At 37.2% G+C, this 12,632-nt stretch overlaps 1 protein-coding gene across 2 annotated transcripts in view; it reads left to right on the top strand.

Annotated features, from left to right (window-relative positions):
• LOC121419079 (dynein heavy chain 6, axonemal-like) overlaps window positions 1-12,632 on the top strand; it is a 75,770-nt gene that overhangs the window by 55,524 nt on the left and 7,614 nt on the right. For both annotated transcript variants that reach the window (XM_041613376.1, XM_041613375.1), the window contains 20 exons: window positions 11-142; window positions 696-791; window positions 1,087-1,227; window positions 1,591-1,806; window positions 2,345-2,463; window positions 2,874-2,985; window positions 3,336-3,457; window positions 3,961-4,090; window positions 4,465-4,579; window positions 5,225-5,361; window positions 5,627-5,994; window positions 6,262-6,430; window positions 6,804-7,161; window positions 7,413-7,661; window positions 7,990-8,200; window positions 8,855-8,957; window positions 9,489-9,716; window positions 10,090-10,287; window positions 11,141-11,334; window positions 12,087-12,307. In XM_041613376.1, the coding sequence (XP_041469310.1) occupies window positions 11-142; window positions 696-791; window positions 1,087-1,227; window positions 1,591-1,806; window positions 2,345-2,463; window positions 2,874-2,985; window positions 3,336-3,457; window positions 3,961-4,090; window positions 4,465-4,579; window positions 5,225-5,361; window positions 5,627-5,994; window positions 6,262-6,430; window positions 6,804-7,161; window positions 7,413-7,661; window positions 7,990-8,200; window positions 8,855-8,957; window positions 9,489-9,716; window positions 10,090-10,287; window positions 11,141-11,334; window positions 12,087-12,307 (3,619 nt within the window). The remainder of the gene's footprint in view (window positions 1-10; window positions 143-695; window positions 792-1,086; window positions 1,228-1,590; window positions 1,807-2,344; window positions 2,464-2,873; window positions 2,986-3,335; window positions 3,458-3,960; window positions 4,091-4,464; window positions 4,580-5,224; window positions 5,362-5,626; window positions 5,995-6,261; window positions 6,431-6,803; window positions 7,162-7,412; window positions 7,662-7,989; window positions 8,201-8,854; window positions 8,958-9,488; window positions 9,717-10,089; window positions 10,288-11,140; window positions 11,335-12,086; window positions 12,308-12,632) is intronic.

Raw genomic sequence — 12,632 nt, 5'->3', positions numbered from 1 at the left:
CTCTTTTCAGATCTCCCGTCAGGTCAAGAAATACACTTCTTTACCTGATTTCATTCCTGAGAAGGTTGGTCAGGTATCTTCAGCCTGCAAGTCAATCTGTCAATGGGTTCTTGCACTGGAACACTATGTAGAGGTCACTAAGGTTAGTAGTCTTTTACTCTTTTCACTATATGTATTCATTGAATGTTGTTATCATGACTCTATTTTTTATTAGAATTTTCGTCAGGACAAATTATATCAAGCTTGTCATATTTCTTTGCATCAGAAGCTTCCATTTGATGTTGCTAAATAGTTGAAGAAAAATAATCATCACTTATTGCTGTAAAATTGGCAACGGTATTTGAATTTATGACCATTCTCTTTACTTTTAAAATTGGCAGATTTCAAAATTTGGTTTTCATTATCAATTTTTCATTAATATCCTGGAAATAACTTTCAAAACAGTAATGTATGTAGTAATAAAATTTGTTTGCTGCTGTTTGCAATTTAAAATATATAAGTTGATCAATTATCACTTCAAATGATTTATTATCCTGAATGTGTTCAAATGGGTCTTAATTTTTGCCGCATGTGCTCCAAGTTTGTCTGTTTGTTTTTTTTTAAATATCTCTTGCTCCAGTATACTTTAAAAATATCTTTCTTCATGCAATACTCCTGTGAAAAATAAAAATACCATGTGTTGTGTTAATTTTTAGATGGTGAAACCAAAGCAGAAGAGAGTTGAAGAGGCTAAGGAGGCACTCAATCTAGCCCAAGAAGGACTAAGAGAAAAACAAGAAAGTTTATCCAAGGTAAACTCGACAAGTGGGATGTGTTCTCTTCTTGTATCTACTTCTCTTATACCCATGTGATTCATTGTTTTGTGACTATATGTGTTCCAGAACTTGAAATCTAAATTTTAAACAGAAAGATAAGAATATAATGATTTAAGATATGAAATTAGAAATTTATAAAATTTGATATTTTCTTTTTATTTATACCTGCATGAATTTAGGAAGCAGTTTAAAATTACTTTTGATTATGATTTTTGTTGTTGTAAGCTTTAAAGGATTTATTATTGGGCATCACTGTATTCTAATTGTGTAGATCCAGGACCATTTGAGAGTATTACAGCAGCAGTATGATGACAGCGTGCATCAGAGAGAGTCGCTGAGAGAGAGGAAGGTCCTGACCACACTCAGACTCAAGAGGGCATCGGTTCTTATTGCAGCTCTGGCTGATGAGGAGGTTTGTTAAAATCATTCTGTAACACATCAAAGCAAATTGAATTACTGCACACAAACATTATATTTAGTATATAATCTCTTATTATGAATTCAAGAAATCTTAATTTCATTGCAATAATGTAAGCAATTGATGTAAAAGATATGATGAAAAGAAAGACTTCTGTATCTTTTAAAAGAAATGTACATGTACCTGAAATTGCTATTTCAGAATTCCTTTGAATATTGAAATATAAGTAATTATTAAGATTAAGTATTTGAATACTTTCATGTAAAGTGAGATAAAGTTTATTGTCCAGGGAACTCCTTAGTATCCATGTCCAAAATGTAACTGCTTATTTTTTTCTTTCTTATATTTGTCGCACAGGTGCGATGGGCGGAGTCAATGGACATATTGGAGGGTAAACTACAGGGTGTGGTCGGTGACACCCTGGTATCAGCCTCCAGTATTGCTTACCTAGGGGTATTTACTGCATCCTATAGGAGAGGAATGATCAATAAATGGGTTGATATGTGTCAGAGTAGGGGAATTCCCTTGTCACATGACTTCACCCTCATTCACTCCATGGCTGAACCTAATGTTGTAAGTTATGCAGTGTGCATTAATATCTTTGTTTTTACATTTGTTTATAGTAAATAATGCTGAGAATCTTAACTACAGAGAGCCACTTGCTAAAAAATGCATTCATATATTAATAACTGATAATATTAAACTATGTTGTGAATCCTGTTTTCTTGCAATTTATAAGCACTGATAAATACCCATACAAAATAGATTGAATCCAAAATTTTTCAGCAGGATAGTATTGCTTTGTGCAGTCAAAGGCTAATAGGTATATGAGTCGAACAGGGATGTGTTATTTAGAGGATTTTTTTTTTTGGGGGGGGAGGGGGAGGGGGCACAACCAGATATAAGTATTTCTCAGTCATAAATGTTTCATATTTTCATAGATCCATAGTTCCCCTATAAATGGATGTGCTAAAGTTTACTTCACACCCAGTCGCCCATATCTCCTTATTTTATGTTGCCCATTATTCTTTGCACCTTTCAAAACACATTCCCCTCTTTATTTAAAAAACAAAAATCTGTATTCATGGATTATGTAATGTTCTTATTTCAGGTCCGTAAGTGGCATAATGAAGGGCTCCCTCAAGACAGTCACTCCACCGAGAATGCCATCTTTGTTAAGAGAGGTCATCGATGGCCCCTCATGATTGACCCTCAGGGTCAGGCCAGCAAGTAAGTTTAATATCACCTGTTACTATTAAAGAGATCAGTTCTAAAAGGTACTACATTAACTTTCCAAGAAAATTTAGTTATTGATTTCAAGACTTTTTCTTGTAGTGTCTCGTCTTCAAAGAAAAGTATTCACTCTGATTTGAGTGCACTGATGAGAAAATGCACTCTCTAATATCTTTGCCTATTTCATGTGCAAAATTTGGTAATCAAACATGATTTTTGATGTATGACTGTATGGAAATGAGGTGAAGGCTATTAACACCCTCAACAACAATCAACAACCCCGATTACGATCAACAACGATCAACAAATCTCACTTTATGATTTCTTTTTGAAATCATAGATCATCCTCTTGTTCATTATTGTTTTCTTAAATTGTATGATTGACTTTGACCTCTGACCTGTTTTAGGTGGATCTGTGAGATGGAAGGAGCTGCCTTGATGAGGGTACAGGCCAATGATCCTAATTTCATCAGAGATCTTGAGAGAGCTGTTAGGATTGGTGAACCAGTACTCTTAGAGGTTAGATTGTTCGTCAAATATTCCATAAAATAGCAAGTCAAATTATACCCAGGAAACTATCATACAAAGACTTGTGACTGGTCCAATCAATCTCAATCAATTCAATGATTGGAATGTTATCAGAGGCCTTGAAAGGGTTTTGAGGATTAGAGACCCAGTACTTCTTGTGGTGTGTTTCTGTAAAAATAAATCTCCCCCCTTCGGACTGTATTCTATAATTAATTCTATAATTAGCAGGTGTGTATTTAGTATATGAATATACAAGAAACAGTTATCATTCTTGTATTTGTATTTGTTTTAAATCAAAATTTGATATAAAGTTTGAAATAAGTTGTATGTTTTTTTATCAGAATGTGACAGAGGTTCTTGATCCCAGTCTGAAGCCAATCCTCCTGAAAGAGTTTGTAAGACGTGGTGCTCAGGATGTCATCAAGCTAGGAGATACAGAGATTGAATATAATCACAATTTTAGGTAAGCCTTAAAACACACAATTGGGGAGTTGCTAGTATTTTATTTAAATAGATTGCAAATTTAGATTTAAATCTTGAAGTTTATGATTGACTTGGGACCAAATGTTAACTTGCACTGGATTACATGCTCCCCTTAGGTTTTTCTCCACCAATTGAGCTTCTTGTAGAAAATACAATTTTGTGTATAGGGATTTCAGGGATAGGTGTAATTTTTTGAAATGTTTAGTATTATTTTTTTTTGTTTCTTTGCAGTCAGTATTGTATGGACAAAAGTATGTTCTTCAGACTCATATACTGTTTGTGGTGTATTGCCCGTTAATGAAAACATGTGAAGAAAATGTAATTAAAAAATCACAAGGAAAAGCACATATCCCTATCTAATTGAAATTTGTCTCTGCAATCTCATTATAGAGCACATGCACATATTATGGAAATGATACCATGAATGACTCAGGACAGTATATTTCAATGATACAATTGATGTATTTGAACTGTCATTTTCAGGTTGTACATGACAACAAGTATGGCGAATCCTCACTTCCTACCTGCTGTGTGTATTAGAGTGACCCTCATCAACTTTACAGTGACCTTTGAAGGTTTGCAGGATCAACTTCTATCAACTGTAGTGCAGCAGGTAAAATACTCACCAAGGTTTGAAATTTGACACTGCTATTTGTGGACCAATTTTATATAACCTGAATATTTGTTGGTCATAAAAACTAGGGGTAATGAATGTTAAGACAATTTGTTATGCAATGATTCATAGTTATCCACCTCAAGAATTTTACACCAGGGAGGTCTTCTAGGGGAATTATCCATGTGGGGAGTTGTCTTCTGGAAGTGTTGTCCTCCAGGGAGCTGTCGTCCAGGGGAGATATTCTCTTGTGCAATCGTTTACTGGGGAAATAGTTAGGTATGAGTTGTCATAGAGGATTTGTGTTAGAACCCAAATAAGATAAATGGATGACATGGATTCTAACATTCTTTTCTTGTTTTAAATTCTTTCAGGAACAACCTATTTTAGAGAAGCAGAGAGGAGAGCTATTGGAAAGCATTGCCAGAGATCTTACTTCACTCAGAGATCTAGAAGATAAGTCTCTTGGACTTCTTCAAAAATCAGAAGGTAAAGAAATAAACACATATGAAATTCATTGTGATGTATTTTGTTTGGATCAGTAATGAAAGAATAAAACTCATCATTGAAAACGTATCCCTCTGAACGCATTTATAATTTCCGTTTATTTAAAAAAAAATTCTGAATCGAAGATCTGTGTAAAATAACTATATATGTAGTGCATTACCAAACCTACAGGCAAGACATCATATATTGGCTTGGCACAAACTTTTCGCTGTTGCCAAAGTACTTGTAAATTTCAAATAATTGGTTCATTATTTAGAAGTTCTGAACAATAGCTTTCTTTTCATCTAGTCTGCAGGGTTCACAGTGATGGATTTCTTTTATATACAAAATTTATAAAGCCCTTTATGGTAAAGTTTCAAAGCGCTTAGAAAGAAGGATAAAAAGAATATAAGTACAAGATATCTCAGTAAAAGAGAACAACAAAGAAACTGAAAGTGAAAACACCATTGCAAAAATCAATTATGCATACAAACAAATAGATAATCGGCGAATATACAACTTAAACAAAACGGGTCGATAATCATGTATGTAAATTCAAATAATCCTGATAACTAAGAACACAATCAACTTTTAAAAAATCTGAACAAATGAACTTTCACAACTAACCTTTCACCTTACCAAATATAGGTCACATCCTAGATGATCAAGACTTGGTGGACACTCTTGAGAAGAGTAAGAAGATGTCAGGAGAGATCCAGAAGAGAGTAGCTGAATCAGAGATTACTCAGAAGAAGATTGAACAAGCTCGCAAGAAATACCTTCCTGTGAGTTTCATATGCTGCTCTTGCCTATATTTGTTCTTGCAAAAATTGCCATATGGAGCCATGTTAAATATTTTTTTTTTATTTTCAGGATAAAAATCTCACAATTTTACTTCTCTTACATTCCTTTTTAAGATTTGGATTGTTGGATTCATATTGAAGTCCTCAGTTGGTGTCACATACTGTGACAGCTAACATTGCTGTGAGAGCTAAAATTGCTGTGACAGGTTATTAGTTAAATCCAAATTGATTCTTGCACTCCATCCAGGTTGCCACTCGTGGAGCAGTGCTCTACTTTGTGCTAGCTGACCTGGCAGCCATTGATGTCATGTACCAGTTCTCCCTTCCCTGGTTTCAAATGCTCTTTGGCAAGTGCATTCGCGATTCCTCTAGGGAAGGTTTAGCAAGTGTTGGCAGCAGTCAGCGCCCCGGGTCAGGAGGGTCCTCTGGTCGGCCCCTCAGTGGCAGGTTACGCCCCTCCAGTGCAAGGAATAGTCCTGACCTCAGCAGGCAGTCTGTGGGTGGCAGGGACTCTCCCATTCTATCACGGGGGAGTTCCAGGCATGCACTCCAAGGGAAGGACTTGATACGTCATCTCCAGAGTATGGTGCGCAACCTGACAGAGACAATTTACAAGTAAGTCAAATACGATGAAAAGGGGAAAAAACTGCATCTATCCTTATAGAGCCGAGTTGATTCTATATGAACAACCACTGGTCCACGTTATGAATTATATTTTCCTTTATTGGATTTATACAAAGATTCAAATGGCCCATTTTAAAGAGCACTTTTGCATTGGTCATTGATAACGAGTTGTGTATCTCATCAGAGAAATGTGATTCAGAATGCTTTCTGTTTTATATTTTACAATCTTCATTGTTTCTTATCTTCTGATTGTTGTAGGGTTGTGTCTGTGGCCCTCTTCAACCACCATCAGCTTGTGTTCTCCTTCATGTTGTGTAGTAGCATCATGCTATCTAATGGACGTATCGAGAGCAATGATCATGATGAGGTTGGAGGTAATATGGGCCGCATCTCACAGGCAGAGTGGCAGGTCTTCCTTCAGGGCCAGGTATGATACATAGAAACAATATTATTTTCATTTTGTCATTTCTATGTTCATCTTTCTCTTTCTATCCTTCATTCACTACTAGGGCATTTAAGAGTGAAAGGTATATGATTCTCTTGTGAAAAATGGGTGACAAAGGAAGTGAAACATGTGGAATGAAGTTGTTCAGGGTACCATGGGTAAGGCTGAAATGAGGATTACTAGGTGGATAATATGTAGAGCATTACTTCATGATCAAATAAAGAGAGTGAAATTCCTCATTCAATATGAAAGATACTGTAAGAAAAGCATTTCAAAAGGGCTTTAAACGTGCACTTGTAGAATAGAAATCAGCATTTCCCCCAATGTAACCACTTGCATTTCACATGTTTTTAAGGTGTTGGCAGAGACAGCTGACCCTCTCATCCTGGAGAAGCACGATGGCCTCACCCCCATGCAGCGACTGGAGCTTGAGAGTAGAGGAGGGAGCGCTAAGAGCTCCCGTCCTGGCTCCTCCACCTCCTCCATTGGGAGCAGGACTGGTCTGACGGGCCATATCACCTCCAGGCCTCCGAAATGGATCCCAGAGAAAGCCTGGAAGCAGTGTCAGTACCTGTCCTCCACCCTAGAACCTTTTCAGGGGATCTGTATGTACATACTCAACTGCCATGATCAGTGGATGACCTTTGCCAAGGTGGAGGATCCCTACAGGCTCATGACGGAACCATTTGTAAAGAAAACTTCAGCTGCTAAAGGTAATTTCTAAAGTCACTGAAATTCATTTCATCAATGAAATGAATGCTATTGTTTCAGCCATATTTAAAAAAAAAAAAATCTGAACTGACTTTGATATCATTGTCTAACACTGAATTTCAGGAAAGAATGATGCTGACAATCATGGCTTTTCAAGTTTAATGCTTTTTCTTTATCCTTATCAAGGTCAAAGGTTAATTTTGTGATAGAGTACTATTCATTATTTCCTTTTCCTATCATCGATTTTCTGCAGATCCATCACCTGGACCCACACCAGGGTCGACTCCATCGGGCGGGAACCCCTTCAGCTGGGAAATTCTCAAGCCTATTGAAAGGCTTCTACTGATCAAGGTCCTGAGACCGGACAGCTTGGTGGCTTCTGTCAGAGCCTTTGTCAATGAGCTGATGGGTGACAAGTTCCTGTCCAGTGGTGGCTTTGACCTAAAGGAGATCTTTGAAGGATCCACTGCGGTCAATCCCCTAATCTTCATCTTGTCACCAGGTATGGACTGTTGCATTAAACAGTCTGTAACATCATTTTCCACTGCAAAAATTGATTCTGTTTTAGTGCAGTTCAATGAGGAAGGTCCTAAGAGTTTTCAATATTTCATGAATTGTGTGACTCATGTTTCATATCCTTGGTCCTATTAACATAATATTTACCCTCCATAGCACTCCCCCAAATGATTGATAATTACTAAGGTAGCACTGCTTTAAACGTATTCAAATAGTAACATACATCCCCCAGTGGATTTTTTTTTGAGAGAGACTTTGATAAGTATTTAGGGTTACTTAAGCTTAGTATATCTATATCATTTTTCTGAAAATAGGTGTGGACCCTACAGCTCAGCTGATGAGGTTTGCCCGTGACATGAGGGGAAGTACCCTCCATGTTGATCTCATCTCACTAGGACGTGGCCAGGGACCTAAAGCTGAGGAACTAATCTCAAAGGCACAGATCTTGAAGGGTAGGTGGATCTTCCTGCAGAACTGCCATCTTGCTGCTTCATTCATGCCCAGGCTTCAGGATATTGTAGAAGGGTAAGGACCAAATCATTGTTCTGTCTCTGAAGTGCAGTGTTTTGTTTGATCACTATCTTTTTCATAGATTCAAATATTCATGATTTGAAATATGATTCCTGTTTCTATTTATCACTTATGCAATGGCTTTTCTATTCAAACATACTACATGTACATATGTAAGGTTTTTGTATAACAGTGACTTATAACTGTCAAAAGTGAATATTAAACTTTTTGTTTATCTCAATGCTATCCTACTTCTTTAAGAATTCAAACTGTGATAATTTGAGAGTATTTCTTTTTCTTTACTCTCTTTACTCTTGTATGAAGTAGGAAACAGTTTTGCCATGAAGATTTAGTTAAGGAATGTGCTGCATGTCAGGATCAGACATGCTTATTCAATGGAATTTGCCCCCCTGTCAGTGACTATGTTTGCATTTAGAAAGGCAAATGTACATGATTATAAAACCATCCATGATGTTACTTGTAATATCAATTATTTGTGAATATCATGCTAGATATAAAATGGGGTAAGTTGAAAATTTTATGTTTGCATTCTTACAGCTAATTTATATTGGTGATATAAATGCAAAATATGTAAGCTACCATTCAAAAGTACACAGTCTTGATTCTATTGATACATATATACTTTGATTTCTGTTTTGCATTGCTTAGATTCAGCAAACCCAATGTGGAGATTGACCCTCAGTTCAGGTTATGGTTGAGCTCTAAACCTGATCCATCATTCCCTGCGTCCATCTTACAAACTGGTTTGAAGGTAAGTACTAGCATACTCAAGAAAGGAGGGAGGAAGAAGTGAAATGGTCATCAAAAGTCTTGCGATTGTTAATTATTTCTTTTATATTTAAAAGCCCCTGGAATATTCCATGTAGATATGCATGAAAGTATGGAATGCTAAACAATATTTTCAATCATTTCATTTCCTTCTTGCATGAATTCATATTGGAATGCCAAATGACAATGTATACTGTAGTAGACTGCAAGAGCATTGGGGACTGGGGTCTTGTCCTCTAGGGAGTTGTCATACGGAAAAGATGTCCTCCTGGGACATTTTCCCTCTGAAAGCTCTCCTCAGGGAAAGATGTGACTTACAGGATTTTTTATGTTGGATTTGTATTTGGGTAAAGGGATTGTCCTGTTATGGTCAGGGATGTAATCGAGGCCGGTCAGAGTCTATGGGAGAATTCTTTCTCCAGTGGCCTCTTGACTTTGAAGTACCAGCTTTAACTGCATCCTTGGTTATAGTATAACCCATATCTCATGCTTTTGTCTCTTCTCTTGTTCCTAGATGACTGTGGAATCCCCTCAGGGTCTGAAGGCTAACCTGTTGAGATCATTTGGTGGGGGTGGAGCAGGGGCTATCACAGAGGAGATGTGGGAGGATTCAGCACCAGGAGAGAACTGGAGGAGTCTGGTCTTTGGTCTCTGTTTCTTCAATGCCATCATCAACGAACGAAAGAAATATGGTGCCCTCGGCTGGAATATCCCTCATGCATTCAATGCATCTGATTTTGAGGTGTGTGCAATAGATTCTGAGTAAAAAATCTTATTAACATATGAAGCATTCCAATACAACATGTTTTATTTCAACAATGCTATTTAACAAATCTGAGGGCAGAAAATAAAACAATTTTTTTTTATTTGATCATCCTTAACTTAAAATATTTCCATGTTATCTATTTTCTTCTAATGCTCTCCTCAGACCCTTATATATATCAGTAACATGATATGAAATTATAGCTGCATAAACTGAAATATATTGGTAGTGATGTAGGTTGTGATAATACTGAAAACAATTTATCTATGTGAATATATGACAAACCTGTCTGTATCTGGTTCTAAATACATTGATCAACATACGATCATTGACTAATTTCTGACCTCATCAGGTATCAGTACAGCTTCTGAAGATGCTGCTTGTTCTCCATGAGGACACACCCTGGGAAGCACTGATGTACCTAACAGGAGAGGTGGTGTATGGCGGGCGTGTCACTGATAACTGGGATAGACGATGCCTCCTGAGTATCCTCAATACATTCTACTGCAAGGAAGCTCTTTTGCCTGAATACTGCTACTCACCTGATAAGGTATACCTTCTGTGTGTTCTCATCTATTCATCTTTTTCTTTCACTCCCATTTGCTGTCTCTCCTTTTCTCTCTTTTATTCTCTCTATGTTATTCTTCTTTGTCTGTTCTCTTTCCTATTCTCTCTACCTCTGTGTGTGTACCTCCCATTCCACTGTCTCTTCTTCCCCCTCTATCTTGGAGTGTTGTGGCCCAGTGGATTAGTCTCCGGACTTTAAAACAGAGGGCCGTGGGTTCGAATCCCAGCCATGGCGTAATTTCCTTTAGCAAGAAACTGATCCACACGGTGCTGCACTCAACCCAGGTGAGGTAAATGGGTACCGGTAGGAAGTAATTTCTCAAGAAGCTGTGTGTGCTGTGAATGCCTAGCTTAGCAGGGTAATATAGGAGCACCTAATAAGGTGGATATGCTGGCAATATAAATACCCTATATCATTATTATTATATTTCCTCCCATTCACGTTTTTGTACTATTTTACTTGCAATGCTCTTCTTTCCCTCAACCTCTCTTTTCATGAGCTTCATTTCTTATCTACCTTATTTTTTTATTACAAAAGAAACTTTCATAATCCAATCAAATATATATATTTTTAGCATATACCCAATGTTATAAAGCAATTGATAGCTTTTGTAATATTTAGGACTCCTCTGTTCTATGCTTTTATAGATTTGTAGTTCTTCCTGGATTGCTCTCCAGTAAGTGGAGAAAGTATATACATCATGTTTGGGCAAGCCATAATCCTGTGATTGGAGAAATAATGTATCAGTAAAGCAGTCCAAAAGCGCATCATCCTGATGTGTTAGGTGCCATACTAAAAGCAGAAAACTTATTTTTATTATTCCTCTCCTCCGCAGATATACCACCCTCTTCCGAAAGGCTTCTCTTTGACATCTTGCCAGACGTACATCGAGGGGCTTCCAGAAGCAGATCGTCCTGAGGTGTTTGGTATGCATCCCAATGCAGAGAAGGCCTATAGGGAGAGTGAGGCACAGAAACTGGTCAATACACTGCTGACAGTACAACCTAGGGTTAGCATGCAGATCATGGGGTATGTAATATCATGGAATATTTCTAGATTGATGTTACTATACAAATGCCAGTGATCATTATCATCATAGAATAGATTTTAAAGATAGAGATAAGGTTGTGAGTTTGCATTTTGGAAGAAACTTTCTAACGATTGTTTAGGAACTTTCTTTCTTCTTTTTTTGAGTATAATGCACTTAAGAATTAAAGGACCCGTAAGAATTTGTAATCACTGATTTTGACCAATTTAGTGGAATAAAAAGTGCTTGTGTTTCATATCATATGGCTCTGTGATTATATGGATAGTGAAAAATAAAAATTGGTCTTATTTTGGTCTTGGTAAAAGTTCACCTTAACTCAAAATTGATATTATTACCCATTGGAGACTGGCTGACTGTACTGTAACACACATTTTCAATAGATCAATGCTTGCACATGTTCTAAGTCTGTCTTGAACAAGTTAAACAGAGAATAAACTATAAGGATGACATTGAAAAATAATTCAAAATCTAATGATAAATAATTAAGTTACAGAATTTTTGTCTTTCTTTGCAGAAAAAGAGGAGGAAAATAATTTGCATAGCACGGCCAGTGAGCAAATGTTGGAGCCAATGATTTGAGACGCTCACTTTTCATGCTGTAATTCCTGATATTAAATTTCAATTATTCAAGATTGCCCCCCCCCCAAATGTAAATCAACATTTGATCCCCATGGATCAAGATTTTTTTGTTATCAAATCTAAACAAAATGAAACGCTTTTTGTTTAATTGTAGAACTGGCAAGACAAGTGATGAGATAGTCCTGGAGCTTGCCGAGGAGATCCAACGCCACCTGCCAGAGAGCATCCAGAGTGATACAGGGGAGCCTGAGAAGCTCCGGGGGCTCTCCAGGAAGCAAGACAAGGATGAACCAGGAGCAGGGGGAGGCATGTTCCCTGGATTCAATATGGCTGGTGGTGGAGGGTTCGGAGCAGGGAAGAAACAAGACAACAAAGGTAGGGTATAAAGATGAAGATAGTAGTGGAGTTTGTGATAGTGATAAGATGAAAGATGCAGGGGTGGGGGATCCTGGTGGTGATGATGATACGAGGAATGTGATGATGATGTTGATGATGATGATGAAGGTGATGGTGATGATGATGGTGGTGGTGATGACGATGATGATGATTATGATGATTTATGAAGATGTTGGTGGTGATGGTGATGATGATGGTGATGATCGTGATTATGATGATGTTGATGATGATAGTGGAGTGGTGATTGTGTTGATGACCATGATGGCAATAATTGTGTTGGTGATGGTGATAATTGCGATTGTAA

This window comes from Lytechinus variegatus, chromosome 7, assembly GCF_018143015.1.
Source record: "Lytechinus variegatus isolate NC3 chromosome 7, Lvar_3.0, whole genome shotgun sequence".
In the NCBI taxonomy this organism is placed as follows: Eukaryota; Metazoa; Echinodermata; class Echinoidea; order Temnopleuroida; family Toxopneustidae; genus Lytechinus; species Lytechinus variegatus.
Note: the sequence above shows the minus strand (reverse complement) of the source record. Positions and strands in the feature narration are given on the sequence as shown.